Source organism: Podarcis raffonei, chromosome 2, assembly GCF_027172205.1.
Source record: "Podarcis raffonei isolate rPodRaf1 chromosome 2, rPodRaf1.pri, whole genome shotgun sequence".
Taxonomy (NCBI): Eukaryota; Metazoa; Chordata; class Lepidosauria; order Squamata; family Lacertidae; genus Podarcis; species Podarcis raffonei.
The window spans coordinates 50,529,329-50,548,358 of NC_070603.1; the positions used below are offsets into that span (position 1 = coordinate 50,529,329).

General features: G+C 40.7%; 1 protein-coding gene across 17 annotated transcripts in view; it reads left to right on the forward strand.

Annotated features, from left to right (window-relative positions):
• Positions 1-18,780, forward strand: part of KCNIP1 (potassium voltage-gated channel interacting protein 1) — a 546,638-nt gene extending 527,858 nt beyond the window's left edge. For 16 of the 17 annotated variants that reach the window (XM_053376528.1, XM_053376529.1, XM_053376527.1 and 13 more), the window contains 7 exons: positions 2,602-2,726; positions 10,651-10,720; positions 11,418-11,488; positions 12,321-12,428; positions 14,652-14,756; positions 14,970-15,032; positions 18,470-18,780. In XM_053376528.1, coding sequence (XP_053232503.1) covers positions 2,602-2,726; positions 10,651-10,720; positions 11,418-11,488; positions 12,321-12,428; positions 14,652-14,756; positions 14,970-15,032; positions 18,470-18,517 — 590 coding nt within the window. In that variant the 3' untranslated portion in view covers positions 18,518-18,780. Of the gene's footprint in view, positions 1-228; positions 2,135-2,601; positions 2,727-10,650; positions 10,721-11,417; positions 11,489-12,320; positions 12,429-14,651; positions 14,757-14,969; positions 15,033-18,469 lie in introns of those variants that run through there. The other variant, XM_053376538.1, reaches the window with a different exon arrangement.
• The last annotated feature ends 250 nt before the right edge of the window (positions 18,781-19,030 follow it).

Here is a 19,030-nt window from a genome sequence, read left to right on the forward strand (position 1 = left end):
GTCAGGTAACTTGTGGGTGGACTCCGACTAAGGTCTTATCCACATTTATGGATGGAACAACTTCCGCACCAGCAACAGAACTTCCCTGTCATCTCATCTGCCAATGCACTATTTACACTACCCCCAAATCTGCTCCAAAGGGTTTGGATAACACCCCAGAACATAGAACGGATTGGGGCGGGGGGTTACAAGGGGAGGAGAGGGAGGGAATGTTTTGCTGTAACTTGTCAGAATTATGTTACTGTAACACACCCACCCCAACCGCAGGAGCAGTGTCTCCCAAACACATTTATGCATTCTGACCATTGCCAGTGCTGGTAAAACACTCATGAGCACAGCTCCAATATATGGAGCAGAACAAACAGCCACTGCACCCACTGTGTTTTGTTACAGACTCAAAGGGGAACATTCTGCTACATTCTACTTGGGCGACGGAGGGCAGGAACCAAGGCATAAGCACTAGCACAGCACTCTAGTAGCCCTACTCTATCTTCCTTTCCTCCCTCTCACAACCAGCTATTGTGTATATAGGTTCAGGGAAAATGTGTTCCCACTGGTGACTATTGTTCATTATTCTTTATGAGGTCCATCTGCCTCAGTCTCTGCAGGTTAATTATCCACATGGGGTAAATCCAACCTCATGACTGGTAGCAGTAACCAGGATGTTTGTTGCTGTTCCTCTTTGGGGTTGTAACCTACTTTTCCAGGCAGGTTCCTGCACCCTTGACAACTGAACACCCATACTGCTAGACAAGAGGTGATGATGTTCCTGACTTTGAGTTGGAGCCACGAGGGACATTTCACCTGTCGAACATTTTTGCTCAATGTTGAACCACTCCCTAAGGCTAGATTGACTACCTGTAAACCCCACATCTGTGTCTCTCCCCTTTTGGAATTTTCTGCATCCAGACACCTAAATAAAGGCAATGGGGTTTTGATATGTGTTGTTTCTTTGTCGGTAAAGAATCGTAGGGAGGGAATATCTTTCCCCCCAGCCAACATGATATGATTTTGTTTCAGGACAGGACAAAGGGAAATGGGCAGGGAATTTGATAGGGGCTTATTGGGGACTTGAGACAAATGGTCATTTTTCAGCAATGATTTGTCAGTTTTAAAGAATGGCTTGCTCTTTGCCTGTTGCATTTGTTTCCCTCCATTTTCACCAAGAACAGAAAGGAATCCTCTAAATTTGTTTGGCTCACTTTCTTCTAATGGCACAGCAGGCTATGTCAAAAACCCCAGGGGCGCACATGCAATTTCCCCCTGTCTTATTCCTTTCCTCCCTCTTCTTCATAGCCAATAGTTCTAGTGGGACACTATTAAATATGAAAATGTTAGAAGGAGAGCAAATGGGATGATTAAAAACAACTGTTCAGCTCTGAGGAATACCTATACACCAATTTACCTTGGCAGCAAGAAGAACTGCTGTGGCTGGCAAGACAAGCAGGGTGAAGTAATTCTGTGTGTGCACGCATGGTGGAGAGAGGGAGATCTGGGGTTTTACAATGAAAATAGGCTTGGAGAATTAAACGTGCATGTTCAAAGCAAGGGTCAAGAACCTGTGCCCCCCTCAGATGTTGCTGGATTACATCATCCATGATTATTGATTATCAACCCAAGCCAGGTTATTAACTGGCTGGAGTTGATGGAAACAAACTCACTGAGCCGGCAGAGGGTGCAAGGTCAGAATCACCATTCAAAACTACACACATACAAATATTTAGTAATAGACACAAGTACAATGACCCCTGGTCATTATAATAATAAAAAGTTGGCAAATAGTGCTTGGAAGGCAGACCTTTCGGTATAGCAGTGTTCTTGTGTTTCATGTACCGTTCATATCAGTGAAAATATATTTTGCACAGCGTACACTACCCCACTCCATTACTTCCTTGCTGCTTCTGTAAGCTGAAAAATATGTATGTACTTTAGACAGGAACTCGGGTGAATCTCCACTGATCTTCCGATGACATCATGTTAGCTGTGTCTTCAACCCTTTAAATTCTTTTGTTGCACAACAAAAGAAAAAGAGTAATTTCCATTCCTGCTCGGTGTAGGCATTGTTCACCCTGATCCTAAACATATTACTTAGAAGCAAGTTGCATCAGTTTCAGTGGTATATACTGCCATGAAGGTATGCTTGGGATCACAGCTTTTGTCTACTATGTTTAAGCATGTCTGGTTTCATGTTACACCTATTGCACTCTGTGATATCACGATTGTTCTAAAATATTACTGCATGCTGTGGAATATTTTCAACTCTGTGTATTATTGAGGGAAACTATTTTGTCGACAAACTGGAAGCATCTTAAGGTATTATAAAATATCTTTAATGTGTTGGATTGTAACTACTTAAGGTTTTCAACTTTTGAGTACAGTAATGAGTTGTAAAAATACAGGTGAACTTAAAGAGAAATGTGAGGTATGGCTTCTGTCAGTTTTGATTTCATTTCTGATGAAACTGGATGAATACAATGCTGTATTTTATTATTAGTGTTTCATATTATTTTCAATATTAATTAGTATTACATTTAACTCCTTCCATCACTTATTGAAATCCAAGAGTTGCGCCTGAAATAAAGCTTTCTGTCTTTGTTTTAGATAAAGTTGAAGATGAATTGGAAATGACCACAGTATGTTACCGGCCAGAAGGACTAGAACAACTTGAGGCACAAACCAATTTCACAAAGAAGGAACTTCAAGTGCTTTACAGAGGATTCAAAAACGTAAGAATGCAAAAGCACTGATAGTGAAATGATCAGCACTTGAGAATATACCGTATTTTTTGCTCTATAAGACTCACTTTTTCCCTCCTAAAAAGTAAGGGGAAATGTGTGTGTGTCTTATGGAGCGAATGCAGGCTGCACAGCTATCCCAGTAGCCAGAACAGCAAGACAGATTGCTGCTTTCACTGCGCAGCGATCCCTCTTGCTGTTCTAGCTTCTGGGATTCAGAATATTTTTTTTCTTGTTTTCCTCCTCCAAAAACTAGGTGCGTCTTATAGGGCGAAAAATACGGTATATATTTTTTGTCTTGGTTACATGAATACTGCATACACATTAATGTGCTTTAGAGCAGGAGGGGTACTTTTCTAATGTTTTTCATGACATTATTATTATAGTGGTACCTCGGGTTAAGAACTTAATTCGTTCTGGAGGTCTGTTCTTAACCTGAAACTGTTCTTAACCTGAAGCACCACTTTAGCTAAGGGGGCCTCCTGCTGCTGCCGCGCCGCCGGAGCACGATTTCTGTTCTCATTCTGAAGCAAAGTTCTTAACCTGAGGTAATATTTCTGGGTTAGCAGAGTCTATAACCTGAAGCGTATGTAACCTGAAGCGTATGTAACCCGAAGTACCACTGTATTATTATTATTATGTTTAGGGAAGCTTTTAATGTTTAATAGACTATTGTATTTTAATATTCTGTTGGAAGCCACCCAGAGTGGCTGGGGAAACCCAGCCAGATGGGCAAGGTATAAATAATAAATTATTATTATTATTATTATTATTATTATTATTATTATTATTATTATACCACCCTTTATCCAAGAATCACAGCACAGTTTACAGTATAAAATCACAAAATACATAATTACTCACAAATTACTTAGCAAATTTTGTCTGTGGCTTCACTTTCCTAACGGCTCAGAACTATTTATAGTTCTAAACTTCTTTTATTTCTTAATGTTCTCACAGTTAATTGTGACTAATTAGAATCTTGTCAATATTAAATATATTGGATTGGACATCTAGGTAATGTCCCCCCCACCCTCCGGTGATTTAAGAAGTAGGAGCTGCATATTCTATACAGATTGTTTAGGTCTATGCCCAACCTTTAAAAGTGCTAAGAGTTTTGCTATACGGGTTGTGGGTTTGCAGCAGCCAGCCAGAAAACCACCTCTTCCAAGCTGCTATTTGTATTGGGTGCAGGAGTAATAGCAGTTTGGGGGCAGAGGCAATTTTCACTGGGACCAGAGAAGGAAAGGATTAAACCTCTATCCCGCAATACAGCAGCCTCTTGGACCTGTGCTTTCTAGGCAGGGGACAAAGAAGTGAAGTGTGAATGAGCCCTAAGACATTTTCAGAGGAAATAAATTAAAACAATGGACTTAAGGTTATTAAGCCCATTATTTTCACTGGATCTATTACGAGTATGACTTGTCCTGGCTTGCCCCTCCAAGGAAGGCACACGCCTAATAGTTAACTCTTTATCAACAAAATAAGCACTTACAGCAGCTCTCACAGTGTTCCAGATACACACATGCTTCTAGCCTCTAGGCAGCTGTCCACAGGTCTGGGCCCTACAGAGCAATTGCAGCAACAGTGGGACCATGAGCTTATACAGCAAATGACTGATTTACATAAAACCTTGCATGCATGCACGGCACCAAATCTGGAAGTTTTTTAAAATGTCACTAAAAGGGCAGAACAGGTACAGGACAGAACACTTTTTGCGGGCCCACACAGACATGCACAGAAGCCTGGACTGCAACCCCTGTGCAAACAGAGGATGCTTGTATACCCTCCTCTGACGGGTTGCATGCATGCAATCTAGGACTTCTCCTGCATGGAAGTCGTTGCTGCTCTTCCCTCATCAAGTTCCTCCTGGTTCTAGGAGACAGTGCGGCAGGGGATGGCAGGGATTCACCTATCCCCCTCACCTGATCAGCCTCTTCCTCCACCTGCAGCCCCCCTGTCCATCCCTGAAAGCTCTACCCCTTCTTCCCCCTGCCCCACCCATTCATGGGTGGCACTGGACCCCATAAATCCCTGTCCCCCTCTCCAGCTCCCTTGCCTCCAACACACACTCATCCGAGTCCTGTCAGTCTCGGACATTTCCATCTAATCACATATCTGCCTTAGCACAGAACTCTTGAGAACTGAACTGTCGGAAATGAATTAATATAACCAGAAACTGAAAACAAAAGACCAGCTCTTTTATATACCACTTTTATTTGATGAGAAGTAGATTGAGTTGTGGTCATCATGTGACTGATTTACACATCCAGATCCTGATTTTTCTTACAGTAAGGATTTGTTTTGCCATGCTTCATTTTCCAAAGCTTTTCAGTGGCAAGGTAGATCCAGATCTTAATACACGGTAAACCAATAACATACCCACTCCCACCAAAGTAGTAATTCAAATAATATAAACCTCAAATTTGTTACCAAACTGATTTGATTGCTGGGGCAAAAATGGGCACTGATAAAATTGATATTTTTTGAGAATACATTTCTCTCTAGTTTTTATGTCACATACAGTGCCTCTTCTCTTTGCGTCTTGCTGCAAAATTAACAATCTGATTGAAAGGGTCATGTACTGCAGGAATTATTACTGGGCCTGTTATCTTTAATGGGTCAACAGCATTCATATATGAAAAGATCAGAGTACATTAATAGATATCTCTTTGAGAGATGGAAGTCCCTTTAAGATGCTCTATTGTGTGCCTTTCCACTATTGAATTGCTGAATTGAATTCAAGGCCATGGGACTTAAATGATACATGCCCTGTACAATGCCTCTAACTTTGGATAAACTAAATCAGTCATCTGACATGGGGCTGGAGGAACATAAAAGCATACAAGCAAAGGAAAACCTAAAACCCTATACTTCCTTTAATTAAAAAGAAAGATCAGAAAAACTTCACAGTACCTGCCATTTATTCAGCACTCAATACCCTCCTAGCCATAAAGCTTAGTGACTGCCCTCTTGTCTCACAAACTACTGTTGTGAATAAAAAACGAGAAGGTGATGAGGCATCATGTATGCCCCTCGAGCTCCTTGGAAATAAGGTGGGATATATATATGGCAAAGTAAAATAAGCAAATCAAGACCTGTGTAGGTGGTGCTTCAAGCAGCTCATGGTCTTAGTTTTGGCTGGAAAGGAAAGGGAGAGAAAATTGTAATAAGATGTGAAGGGGTAGATACATACTAGTTTGACTTTTTATCATGTAGCAGAACGCTGCTAAAAAAAAATATTGGTGTGCACTTAATGGAGATCTGCAGATAAGCCAGGAAAGCCATGCAGTGTAATTGTGCTTTGTTTTGTTTTAAAATTCATGGTCTGTGTGGGACCAGCCAAGGGCCACATAGTCAAAAACAGTTCATTCAAGGAAAACACTGATTGCTGAGGCCAGAGAACAGGCTCCACTCCAAAAATCGAAATTGGTGAAAGAGAGAATAAGCACATTAAGAGGAGAGTATGCAAGTTTTCATTTTTTTATTCTCTTGCAATACAGTTTCTTGATAAAGGGTTACACACAGGGCTATCAGCATCTGGGACAGGGTGTCAAACAAATAATGACTAAGACAAAACATACCCTTGGTCTGGGTTTTCAAAAAATGCCAATACATAGTTTAAAAAAACCTAAGACTTGTGAGCAAATAACAAACCATAGCTTTTGGTCATGGTTGGTAGCAAATAAAGCATAATTACGTTCTAGGCAGGGCTCACACATAGTGCTAAACTAAAGTTAATAAACCTTAGTTTGTTGTTGTTGTTGTTTAGTCGTTTAGTCGTGTCCGACTCTTCGTGACCCCATGGACCAGAGCACGCCAGGCACTCCTGTCTTCCACTGCCTCCCGCAGTTTAGTCAAACTCATGCTGGTAGCTTCGAGAACACTATCCAACCATCTCGTCCTCTGTCGTACCCTTCTCCTTGTGCCCTCCATCTTTCCCAACATCAGGGTCTTTTCCAGGGAGTCTTCTCTTCTCATGAGGTGGCCAAAGTATTGGGGCCTCAGCTTCACGATCTGTCCTTCCAGTGAGCACTCTGGGCTGATTTCCTTAGGAATGGATAGGTTTGATCTTCTTGGTCCATGGGACTCTCAAGAGTCTCCTCCAGCACCATAATTCAAAAGCATCAATTCTTCGGCGATCAGCCTTCTTTATAGTCCAGCTCTCACTTCCATACATAACTACTGGGAAAACCATAGCTTTTACTATACGGACCTTTGTTGGCAAGTGACCCTTCATGGATCACTGCCTTGCCGTGGCGAAGGGGCTTGAATAACTCAGAGAAGCTATGAACTATGCCGAGCAGGGCACCCAAGATGAACAGGTCATAGTGGAGAGTTTGGATCAAACGTGATCCACCTGGAGGAGGAACCGGCAAGCCACTCCAGTATCCCTGCCAAGAAAACTCCATGGACAAATACAACCTTAGTTTAATAAACCATAATTTTACATTGTGTGCGAACCAGGCCACTTCTTCCTCCACACTTCTCATGCGATCCCTTGTACACAGTGCATGAACAACAAAGAACTGCAATTTCCAAGTAAATACTACTGCGTTTGAAGCAGGCATAGGTAAGAGTGAATTGGTAAGAGGAACTGGCTTCAGGTTGTTGAGTCCATTGAAATAAATGGGAGGTATCCAGTGGCCATTAGTTATTTCACAATAAAAGGCAAAATAAAGAGGGGCATGTTTTCATTATAAGCTTTGATATCCCAATTCTGTGAATGTTTAAACTATGGAATGATGGAAGAGTACTGGAACACCCTAATTATTTTTTTGTGTTTACATTTTTTAAAAAAGTTATATTAATGCATTGTGTGCTAACCAGACAGAAGATTCATCAAAGTCTTCATAAGCAAGTCTTAAATAGCTATGCAGCCTCCAGTAGAAATCAAACTAAGGGGCATACCTGCTTCGTTTCACAAGAAATAAGCCTGGCAAGTCATCCATATTAAGTTATTCTCCCCTACTAATGAGGTCTCTTGAGCATTATTGGGTCTTATGAGACAAAATTGTGATCATTTTAGGTACAAATGAATTGGAATTAGCAGATGGATCTGAAAGCAGTCCAGTCACAGAAAGCTGAAACTAGATGATCAATGGCCAGATTGCCTTTTTATACTGTTCCAGAAGGTTTTGTTCAAAATATTGCCAGAGATCATAGTGAACTATAAAAAATGATTTTAAAAATGATGTAGGGAGAACATCAAACATTTTAGTTGTGCATGCATGACAGTGATACTATCATATCAGGAATGTTCTGGACTATGGGATAAATTCAATGTAGTGCTATGGCAATTTTTAGCTTGCCATATGGAACAATACCACCTCTCCTCTTTCTGGGGAATCTCCTGACACCACCACCCCCAGTCAATTTCGGGTGCTGCTGCTGCTTCTGGGAGCAGATAGAATAAAGCCCTGTTGCACTAGCAGAAGTTCTTTCATGGGCTTCTGCTAGTGGGGCTACTTAGTTGAAAACTGTCCTACATTTCCAACATCCCTGGTCTTTGTCCAGGTGGCCTGGGGCTGATGGAAGTACAAGTCCAAAACATGTGGAGGGTGCCCGATTGGCTACCCCTGCGGTAGGGCCTCTAGTGGCAAATATTCCTATAAAGTCTGCTGAACCAGCAAAATCTGGGAGGAGCCAGATCTCATTAATTTAATTAATCAATTAACCAGATCTAATTAATTTTCTCATAACAAGTGAGAATATTAATTAGAACTTGGTAGAACAACTTCAAGCTGCAGACTATGACAAGATAACAGATCAGCATCTATCTTTGTTCCATAATGGCACATACACAGACACAGGGTTTCTGGGCTATCAATACAAAGGAAAGATGACTTGGGTCACTTAGGCTGCAGCCCTATACTCACTTATCTAGGGCTGAGTCCAACTGAATAACTTCTGATTTTGCTATCAATACTGACATTCTTTTTTCCTGTATCTGAGGGACAGAGTTCCATAATTAACTGAAAGCTTTTTGGGGGCACGTAGCCAGTGTGGAAGCCTCTATCCTTTTGGATGGGGGAGGTGTAAGTGACCCGATTCTGCCTGCAATTGAGGCAAATGATTGTCTCCCTATCCATCATGCTAGATCAGGATCGGCCCCTGTGGTGTCTGTCTGTCAAACCTCTCCCTCCAACTCTGCGTATATGGGTGGATCTATATGACTAATATCGGGGTTTAATTTCACCCCAGATTCTGAATGGCTAAGTTCCTTTATTTTTATATGTTGGTTCATATATGATGAACCAGTGATGTCACAAAATAAATATTCTCTCCTGTTTCTGTTCTGAAAAGTATTTGTTGATTTATTCTGGTCAAGTGTGTCCTTAAGTCTCCCAGGAAAACCAATGGGACTTAATGGCGCTTAGCTTTAGTGGGATTGGGCTCATTGTCTGCTTGTTCCAAAGCCTCTCTTTCACTCCTCAGCGCTTCAATTTTTACTATTGTTATTGTCAGCACTTGTGGTGCCTCCAAGTGAGGGATTATCTTTAATTCCCCTTCATTCTTTTCATTCTCTTCTATTTAAGCATCTTTTGCCCTAAAGATATTTAAATATCTGAAAGATAAAATGCTGCTTTTGAATGCTGCTCCCTAGATATTCAGGCTTCCAAATGTTCCCTAGATATTCAGGCTTATAATAATAACAAAAGTTTTCTTTGATTGCATTAGAACTCATCCACCTGGATGTAGTAGTAATGGAATAAGGATAGCATAAAAGAAATGCAAAGAGAAATGATAAACGAAAATATTCAGGTTTCATTGGTGGTACTGTTGGTTAGGGCAGGACTTTGGGGCTGCAGAATAAGCAGAAGTGTAAGCAAGTCTGGCTTACCTCAGTTTAAAGTGCAGTACTATGCATTACCATCTAATGAGGTGGATCCTTGTAAGACCATTAAATCCACATCTAAAGTAACCTAACAATAACATTGAATCAGTGGTCAATTCTGGCACGTATATGTGGTACTTTATCCTGAGTCAGTGAGACTGATTGCATTGTGGCACTGAAAGCCCAGCCATACAGCATTCTCCCTAGCATTCCATCTAGAGAACTGAATAAACTGGGCCGTAGTTAATATTGGCATGCCAATAAGAGAAGAAAAAGCAAGTCACTTTGCTAAATCAGACCAAGTCCCACCTAGTTCAGCATTTTTGTTCTAGCAGCCAGTAGAAGAGCATAAAGGTAACAGTAACCACCTGTTGAATGCACCCAGAATCCTGTTAACAGAGGCATGGAGGTAATTTGGGAGACATCAAAATGTACATTCCAGGAGTAGCCAATGTAATGCCCTCCAGATGTTGTTGAACTGCAACTCCCATCATCCTTGAACATTTGCCATGCTGAAAGGAGTTGACGGGAGTTAACATAAGAATGTAAAAAAATTAATCTAGTCCAGAGTCCTGTTCTCAGAGTTGTCTGAAAATATCTGGAGAGAACTGCATTGGCTACCCCTGGTATAGCCAGACAGCCCAACTTGCCTTGATTCTTGTGGTTTTCATTTGATGGAAATCAAATTGAAGTTTGTTGCCTGAGGTGGTGGTGGGGGGTCAAACTCACAGCAGTCTACAATCTTGTGTTTCATGGAAAAATTAATTTTTTTCATCTTCTCCAGATGAAAATCTCCAGATATTTTCATCTTCTCCAGATATATGCAGTAGAGTGAATTATGCAATGAACCCCCTTCCACTTAATTTTTTACTCTCTGGTAACCACAAAAGTCATTGCTTATTGATAGAAGGCAGGGGACAGGACTGATTGAAAGTACCACAAGAGATTGCTTGGGTGCTAGCATACATCCTGTACAGAAGGTGCTCAGAGGTATAAGGATATGAATGCTGTGTCTGGGAACAGGCAGTATTGCAAATGAAATCTTAACTGTTTTTTACTCATTATTTTCTCCAACAGGAATGTCCTAGTGGAGCTGTTAATGAAGAGACGTTCAAACAGATCTATGCACAGTTTTTCCCACATGGGGGTGAGTGGAGAGCATTCCATCTATGAAGTGTAGCTCAAATTTCAGAAATGATGAGTCACACAAAAATGATGCACGTCAGCTTAAGAAAACTGATCTCCCTATAGAGGGGTTGGAATGCAGGGCTGACAGGCACCTCCAGTACATTAAAGTATTGAACCAAAACTGACTCCACATGTGATTTTAAAATGCTCATGATATGGTTGCTGTATAATTTTGAATATCATTTTGGATAATATCAGAATAATTGCATGTATGACTGCAGTTTGCATATGCTTATAAAAATAATTTAATTAGAATTAGAAGTGTCTATCTCAGTGATTTTTGGAGAGGACAGTTGTAAAGGGTTTGTGAATAGTTTTGTGAGCCTTGATTGGCTATGGTCAGCCATATGCATTGGAAACATTGTTCTCTCTCTCAAATTGGCTTCATATTCTGTTTAGTGACTGAAACATAAACAAAGAGCCAAATCTGGCTAGATATCTGATCTCTAACTGGCTGGCATTACGTGGGAAATAATGAAATAGTGTGTGTGAGGGGGGAGAGATAGCAGAAGCAGCAGCAAAGGGAGAAGAGGCTGTCCCCTCTCAAACCACTACTTTCAAGTTGAAAAATTAACCAGGAGAACATTCAGCTCAGCTGTACATATGCTTATTTAAATTTCTTTAACAATATATCCTCTTACTGTGTTTTATTTCAGATGCTAGTATGTATGCCCATTATCTCTTTAATGCATTTGATACAGCACAGAATGGATCTGTGAAATTTGAGGTAACGGAATAATAGTTTGTTCTGATTATTATTGTCTATCATCTTACTGGACATCATAGTTTCCAAACCTTTTCTTTTCCATGTCTCTGAAGAAAAGTGTTGTAGGCCTGGCAGCTTGTACTTAATGTAACCAACAGAAATTGATCCAGTACATGTTGTCTTCTCATTCTTGATACAGCCCATCCCCATGCAAGCCCCATGGAAGGGAAAAGGTTGGCACCAAAGATATGGGGTAATATGGTTGAAAGATCCTGGAAGCAAAATTTAGGTTGCTAGGTAGCATGTTGAAAGCCAGAACCTAGAAGGTAGCTTTCTCTATCACAAATTTGTAGTTTCAATGTGTTGATGAGACAGTGTCAGGTAGCAGGTTCTGGATTTGTTAGGCACTGGGGGAAATCTGGGATAAGCTGGGCCTATGCAAAAAGGACAGACTCCACTTGAACCAGAATGAAACCAGACTGTTGGTGCTTAAAATAAAAAGGTAGCAGGACAACTTTTAAACATATTGTTGGGGGAAAGCGGACAGGAGCTGAGAAGAGTCCACTTTGGAACAAAACTCTTCCCTGGAATGAAGATGAAGAAAAATGATTAAAATGTATGTGGGGGAGGTATGGAACTAGGCACTGAGACTTGGCTGGTAGGCAGAATCATCAAGTTACATCACTGTATCCTTAGGATTAATGAAGGGATGGTTAATGGTGTAAATAACTGTTATTGCAGAGAAGGGAATGTTATAATAAGGCAACATATTATAAGACACAGACTTCTATACAGAGACTTGGAGAAAACTTTCTGCCCCAATTAAAATATATTTGTATTCTTCTGTCAAAAGGATTTTGTGATGGCACTATCCATTCTGTTGAGAGGAACAGTTCACGAAAAGCTACGATGGACATTTAATCTGTATGACATAAATAAAGATGGCTATATAAACAAGGAGGTGAGTCAGTGGCACCTATTCAGCTTTTTAAAGGAAATGAAAATGGAGGGTTGGAAAATGCTGTTCAGCTGCTCATCTTAAAACATACGTATTTTTCGCTCTATAAGATGCACCAGACCACAAGACTGTTTTTGGAGGAGGAAAACAAGAAAAAAAAATATTCTGAATCTCAGAAGCCAGAACAGCAAGAGGGATCGCTGCGCAGTGAAAGCAGCAATTCCTCTTGCTGTTCTGGCTTCTGGGATAGCTGCGCAGCCTGCATTCGCTCCATAAGACGCACACACATTTCCCCTTACTTTTTAGGAGAGAAAAAGTGAGCCTTATAGAGCAAAAAATACAGTAATTCAACCTTGGCACGACAGACTGAAAACACCCCAGCCCAGGTCAGCATGTGCTGCCTATTCAACTATTGCTGGCTCTGAGCCAAAGCCAACTCACACTCATACATCTTATTTAAAGGAAAAAATAATTATGAGTTGGCTTTTGATACATGTTAAATAATAGGTATTTTCTATGATTTTATTATTTTTTTAAAAATCTACCTGGACCCTCACCCTAGACCCCAGGAGTTACAACAAATTCAATTATAATATATAAATCTCTAGGTAAAACTGAAGCACTTTAATTTTGGTTTAATCTCAAAGAGAACACATCTATATGACATTAGCAAACTAACAGGAGGAATAAGAAAACAGGAAGTAATGCAATTGTTGGACATACCGTGCCAGAGACAAGACTTTGAGAGAACAAAATGTCTGACTTAGATCTCGCCAACCAGTTTCCTTGGAAGAAGATGAAAGCAGGGAACAAGTTCACAACACATTTGTGGCCACAGTAATAATGAGTCTCACAGATAAATTAACAGCACATGGAACACCATATGCCAACTTGGCCATTTTAGTCCTTAACGACTTCGCCGATTTCATGGCAACAACCTCCCTCAATATGTTCAACAAATTACATGAACTAATTATCTCTTTTGAGCCACAAGCTGTGCCAGGAAGTGTTTGTGTTTCTTTGAAATGGAACAGTCTAAGGTTCATAAGGCTTGCTACATACATCAAAGAAGCCAGATACCTTAGTCGAATTTGATCATGGTGGTGAATGAGACATCAGCAATCTGCAAGAGCAGCTTAGAAAATTGTGTTTCCTTTACAAAACCAGTCAAAGCCAGACCCCTCTACTCAAATGCTAGTGTAGATTCTTGCTTAATGTATGTAATATACTGCATTCAAATCGAACTATTCAAGAGATTATCTAGCCATCTCTATTTAAACAATAGAAACAAACAATTACAATCAGATTCAGGTAGGTAGTCATGTTGGTCTGACGCAGTGAAAATTAAAAAAAACAAATGGTCCAGTAGCACCTTATAGACCAACTAAGTTTATAAGGTCTACTGGACCATTTTTATTTTTATTTCAATTACAATCGGATTCAAGGAGGTGCACAGTCATGGCCACCACAGTAGCCAATGGTAAAATGCGTGAAGATAATTTGGTAAATTAAGCCAGCTTGTCTTTAGTATTACATTAGAAAAGACTGGTGGAAAAGCACACTTTACAGTCATTAAAAATAATGTGTGTATACAAGAAACTGCAGAGATAGATAGATAGATAGATGATTGATAGATAGATAGATAGATAGATAGATAGATAGATAGATGATAGATAGAAAGATAGATAGATAGATAGATAGATAGATAGATAGATAGAGATAGATAGATAGATAGATAGATATAGATAGATAGATAGATACATAAGCAGTCAGGGAGAGGGGTGTTCATTAGCCTAATTTCACTTTATACAGAGGTCCACAATTGGAAACTACTTTTTTAAAGCTATTGAAACTCTCAGATATATTCACCAGGTCTACCAGATGGCATTTGCAGAGCAAATTTGCTCCCAGGTTAATAATAATATAAAAAATCCATAGAATGCATAGCTACCAAGCACAATTTTTTCCTTGAGGGTGGTTAAGGAGTGGAAAACTCTGTGTATTTTAGATTTCAGAATATGTTATATTCATAGGTATTTAGATCTAAAGCACAGCAACACTATTCCTTTGTGTGTGGGCTTTCAAAAAAAACACAGAATAAGGGTGATGCCCACAAACTAGCTGCATTCTCTTTGTTGAAGGTTAATACTAGAAATGTTAGTGAGCCAACTCATTGCCAGAGCCCTGTTTGATGTCTCCCTTGTGCTTTGATTGTCACAATTCCAGGAAATGATGGATATAGTAAAGGCAATTTATGATATGATGGGCAAATACACCTACCCAGTACTGAAAGATGACGCTCCAAGGCAGCACGTAGAAGTTTTTTTCCAGGTAAATTTCCATTTGTTAGTGCACATATATCTCCCTTATGTTTGAACTCATACCTACTATATTTTCAGTCATTTTGTGTCTGGGCAGTGGAATCTGTTTAAATCTGCAAAACCACATAGATGTATATGAAACCTATCAGTGCTATATTATACTGCACTTTGTAAATGCAGTAGTGCTATGAACTCAAAGAGTTTGTATTTTTCTGTATTGCAGAAAATGGATAAAAATAAGGATGGTGTCGTTACTCTGGATGAGTTTATTGAGTCATGTCAGGAGGTAAGACTTCCTTTCATAGTAAAGCTAACCAAGAGATTGTCTCATGCCAGAAAGCTCAGATTTCACTTCACCCAAAAGCTGAGAGCTCCAGGACATCAGGTTTTGATTGGGCCATTATGGCTGAACTTCCTTATGAAGTTCAGGATTCTTTGCTGCACTTCACCACTGGTAGAAAGAACAGGGAAGACACAGTGCACATATTGCATACAATGGGGCTGCACATACAGTTGCAGTTTGGAGATAAAGGGATTGTGTACATGTGCACAGAGAACGCCATATATCTGTATTATCCGGATATGTCCAAGTCATGTTCTCAACTGTCTGTGCAACTGAGAGTACAATCTTATGCATACTTAGAAAAAGGTCTAGTGGGATTTATCCCCTTGTGGGTGTATTTATTATTTCACACTAAGAGTAGCAAAGCTCTCTTACCCATTCTGTAGACCTTCACTTATTGCACACGTTCTCCATGTGTTAGGATGATATACAGGTAGAGATTGAGATAGCTATAGCTATAGCTATATATTTACTAACCTAGAAGTGAGAAACAACTCCCCAAATTTCCATCTCTCTGCTCATCTGAAATCACAATTTCCAGATGATTCCTGAAAGCAGTAGCTGCTGCATTTTAGTTTCTATATGAAGAAAAGACTGCAACCATGGCAAAACTAAAAGTTGGTGGAAGGTTCCAATGCAAAACAAGGCATGATACCTTATACTCTCAAAAATGGAAATGGTGTGAGTGGAATTGCCTCAGCATTCCTGAGGGCTCATCCACAATTAGCCTGTCCCATGCCTAGAAAGCCCTAAATGTAACCTGAAACCTGCACAGCTAATCCTAATCTAACTGAGTCTGTAACTGTTTCCTTTCAGCAATCTATCTCAAGCATTTATGGCTTTTGACACCAGGCTTTACCCAACCTGCACTTCACTGAATTCTTTGCTCAGTGAAGAATTATGCAGAACCTGAAGGCTTGTTCACACACACTGTGACATTTTGATTAGTGCTAGTAAAGAGGTTGCTATGGATTTTGAACAGTTCTGTACGGAAGCTACTCATGCAAAGTACAGCAAATCAATCGGAACCCCAGTGTTTGACCCCAAAATGGTTTTAAAATAGGTATAAGTTGGAACTAGTGGCAGCTGCCTAGATATCTTCTGTACTGAAGATTGTATTTGTGCAAACTGGGGGGTGAACTAGAAAAAGTAGCTTATGTGGTTCTTATGTCTCTGAAATTTTGAAAATATAAGTATTTTTGTAAGCTCAAGATAAACGTGAAATAAATGAACACATGGCTTTAAGAAAGAGGATTAAAATTAGACATCTGGAATACCATCCAGCTCCACTGAAACTAATTGACTTTAGTAGAATATTGATTGCTCCCCTGCTCCCCTGTTCTTTAATTCAACATTACACATAGATGTAATGGGAAGTGCCACAGGGAAGGTAAACTATAGGAGGGCCATATCTCAGTGGTACAGCATCTGCTTTGCATGCAAAAGGTCCCTAGTTCAATCCCCGGCATTTCCAGGTAGACCAGAGAATGTCCACTGCCTAAAACTCTAGAGAGCCACTGGGACCCGCTCCATACTCTGCACTTAGTTTGCTTGTAGATTCTATTTTATATTACTATATTAATTGGATATGCATATTTGGATCACCATGGTCATAGTAGGTTAATGTCATTTGGAATAATACGGCATAATAATATGCTTATTAATTAAGAAGTCTTCAGTAGGAGAGAAGGTACCTCATCTTGGAAAGGGAATGAGAGCAGTCAATCCTAATTGACTCCTTATGTACTAATGAAGTCTCTCACAGGTCAAAGCAAAGTTCTCATGCTGGCATTTGTGTCTGCATTGCAGCCCAAGTTGTTTATAGTGTATCACAGTCCAGAAGCAGGGCCTTGAATGGAAAAAAAACAACAACAGATGGCTGGCAGTATATAGCACTGGTAGATATGCAAGTTTGCATAAAACATGTATAAAATAGGAGAAAATGCATAGCATTCAGAGCTATTTCATATGGAAATTGGTTTTGGCCATAGACACTGGTACATTTGCACTCATTTAAACATGTTTCTATTATTTTCCAGGGACTTACCGTATTTTTCGCCCTGTAGGACGCACTTTTTCCCCTCAAAAAATGAAAGGGAAATCTGTGTGCGTCCTATGGGGCGAATACAGGCTTTCGCTGAAGCTTGGAGAGCGAGAGGGGTAGGTGCACACCGACCCCTCTCGCTCTCCAGGCTTCAGGAAGCTATCAGCAAGCCTGGGGAGCCCGCGGGAGTTCCCGCAGGGCTCCCTAGGCTGCGGATAGCAGCCTGTCGCCCAGCGTGTGGGGCGCCCTGAAGCGGACCGCCCAGCACGCCTGGCAGACACCCGCAGTGTGGGGAGCCCTGCGGGAGTTCCCGCAGGGCTCCCCACACTGCGGATAGCAGCCTGCCGCCCGGCGCGCGGGGCGCCCTTAAGCAGAGCGCCCCTTGTGCCAGGCAGACATCGGCCAGCCCCACAAGCTCGGGGGACAGCGGGGAGGCGCAGCGCCGCCAAACCGCTGTTCCTCGACCTGGTTTGGGGGGGGAAATAAAGGAAAAAAAGATTTCCTTTATTTCCCCCCAAAAAAACTAGGTGCGTCCTATGGGACAGCGCGTCCTATGGGACAAAAAATACGGTAACTATGCATTTACAGTACAAGGCCATTTCTATTTTTGTTACCTCTCTCTCTCTCTGTCTCTCTCTGACCTAAACTTCAGTTGAATCGTTGGGGTGGGGAGGCATTCCCAAGTCACCAGAATGGTATTCCACAGTCCCATCTCTCTCCACCCAGGCAAGCAAGGGGCTTTATTACAGTTCAAAGGAACATTCCATCCAAGCGAAAGAACTGCAGTGGTGTGTAAACAGTTGTGTGGCCTAAGGGGAGGTGTTGGCTGGAGAGAATCCTGAAGATCATACAGGGAGGGCTGGAGGGCCATATTTGCTCCCCCCCCCCCAACTTGAAGTTCCTCACCCTGGTATATAATATATATTTAAATGTAAAGGCAGCAACTTCAAGTCAAGCAATGGCGTGGGTCTATACATAGATTTTAGTTCAACAAACTGATTCATATATATTTACAGTAAGTATATGAAATGGGAAATGGCATTTAGCTTATAGTTTGATGAAATGAACTTGATTAATTGCAAATGATGATTTAAATGACTAGGATCCAGTTGACACTTTAGATTCTATGCAAATTTGGGATAGTTGTGCAACCTCAAGGCTTACTGCCTTGTTCCATTGCTGCTTGCAGGCCACAACATGGACTCGTCCATAGTCAACTTAAGGTTTATTTATGGATCTTCGGGGGGAAATCCATCTCTACCGGTCCTCCAGGCCTGGCAGAGCTGTTTGTGTATGCAATATAAATATGCATGGTTTATTTTCTCATTGCTTTCAGGATGACAATATCATGAGATCCTTACAGCTTTTTGAAAATGTCATGTAACAGCAGCTGAAGAACAGCATAGGAATCTGAGACTTTATATGTAATGAGACCCTGAAGAAAATGAGTCAAGATTTTTCTCCCTGCCACCTTTTTTGATGAAAGCTTTTTACTACTTGGACATACTCAGCGTGCAAGGATTTTATATGCCATCGCAAACTGAGCTGTGTCTCTGAATGCAACAAACTCCATCTCGCCTCCCTCAAGAGACACTGATTAGAATTTATTTCATTTGGAAGCATGCTAATAAAACCTGACCAGAGAGACCTGCTGCTTAAAGTTTAATGAATTATTGAAGTTTAAATGATTAAAACAATATTCAAGTTTCTGTTAGCTAATCACAAAAGTTCTGCTGCTTTTGCTCTAGCAAGCTGGATTGCATATGGTACCACAGCATCAATAGCTTGCTATACATCTGTTGTAAGCAGAAACTCTTTTTGTATCATCACAGGACAAACAGTTGTGCTTATATTTTGCTTTGACAGTGAGATATGCGCTAGAAAAACTCATGCTAGT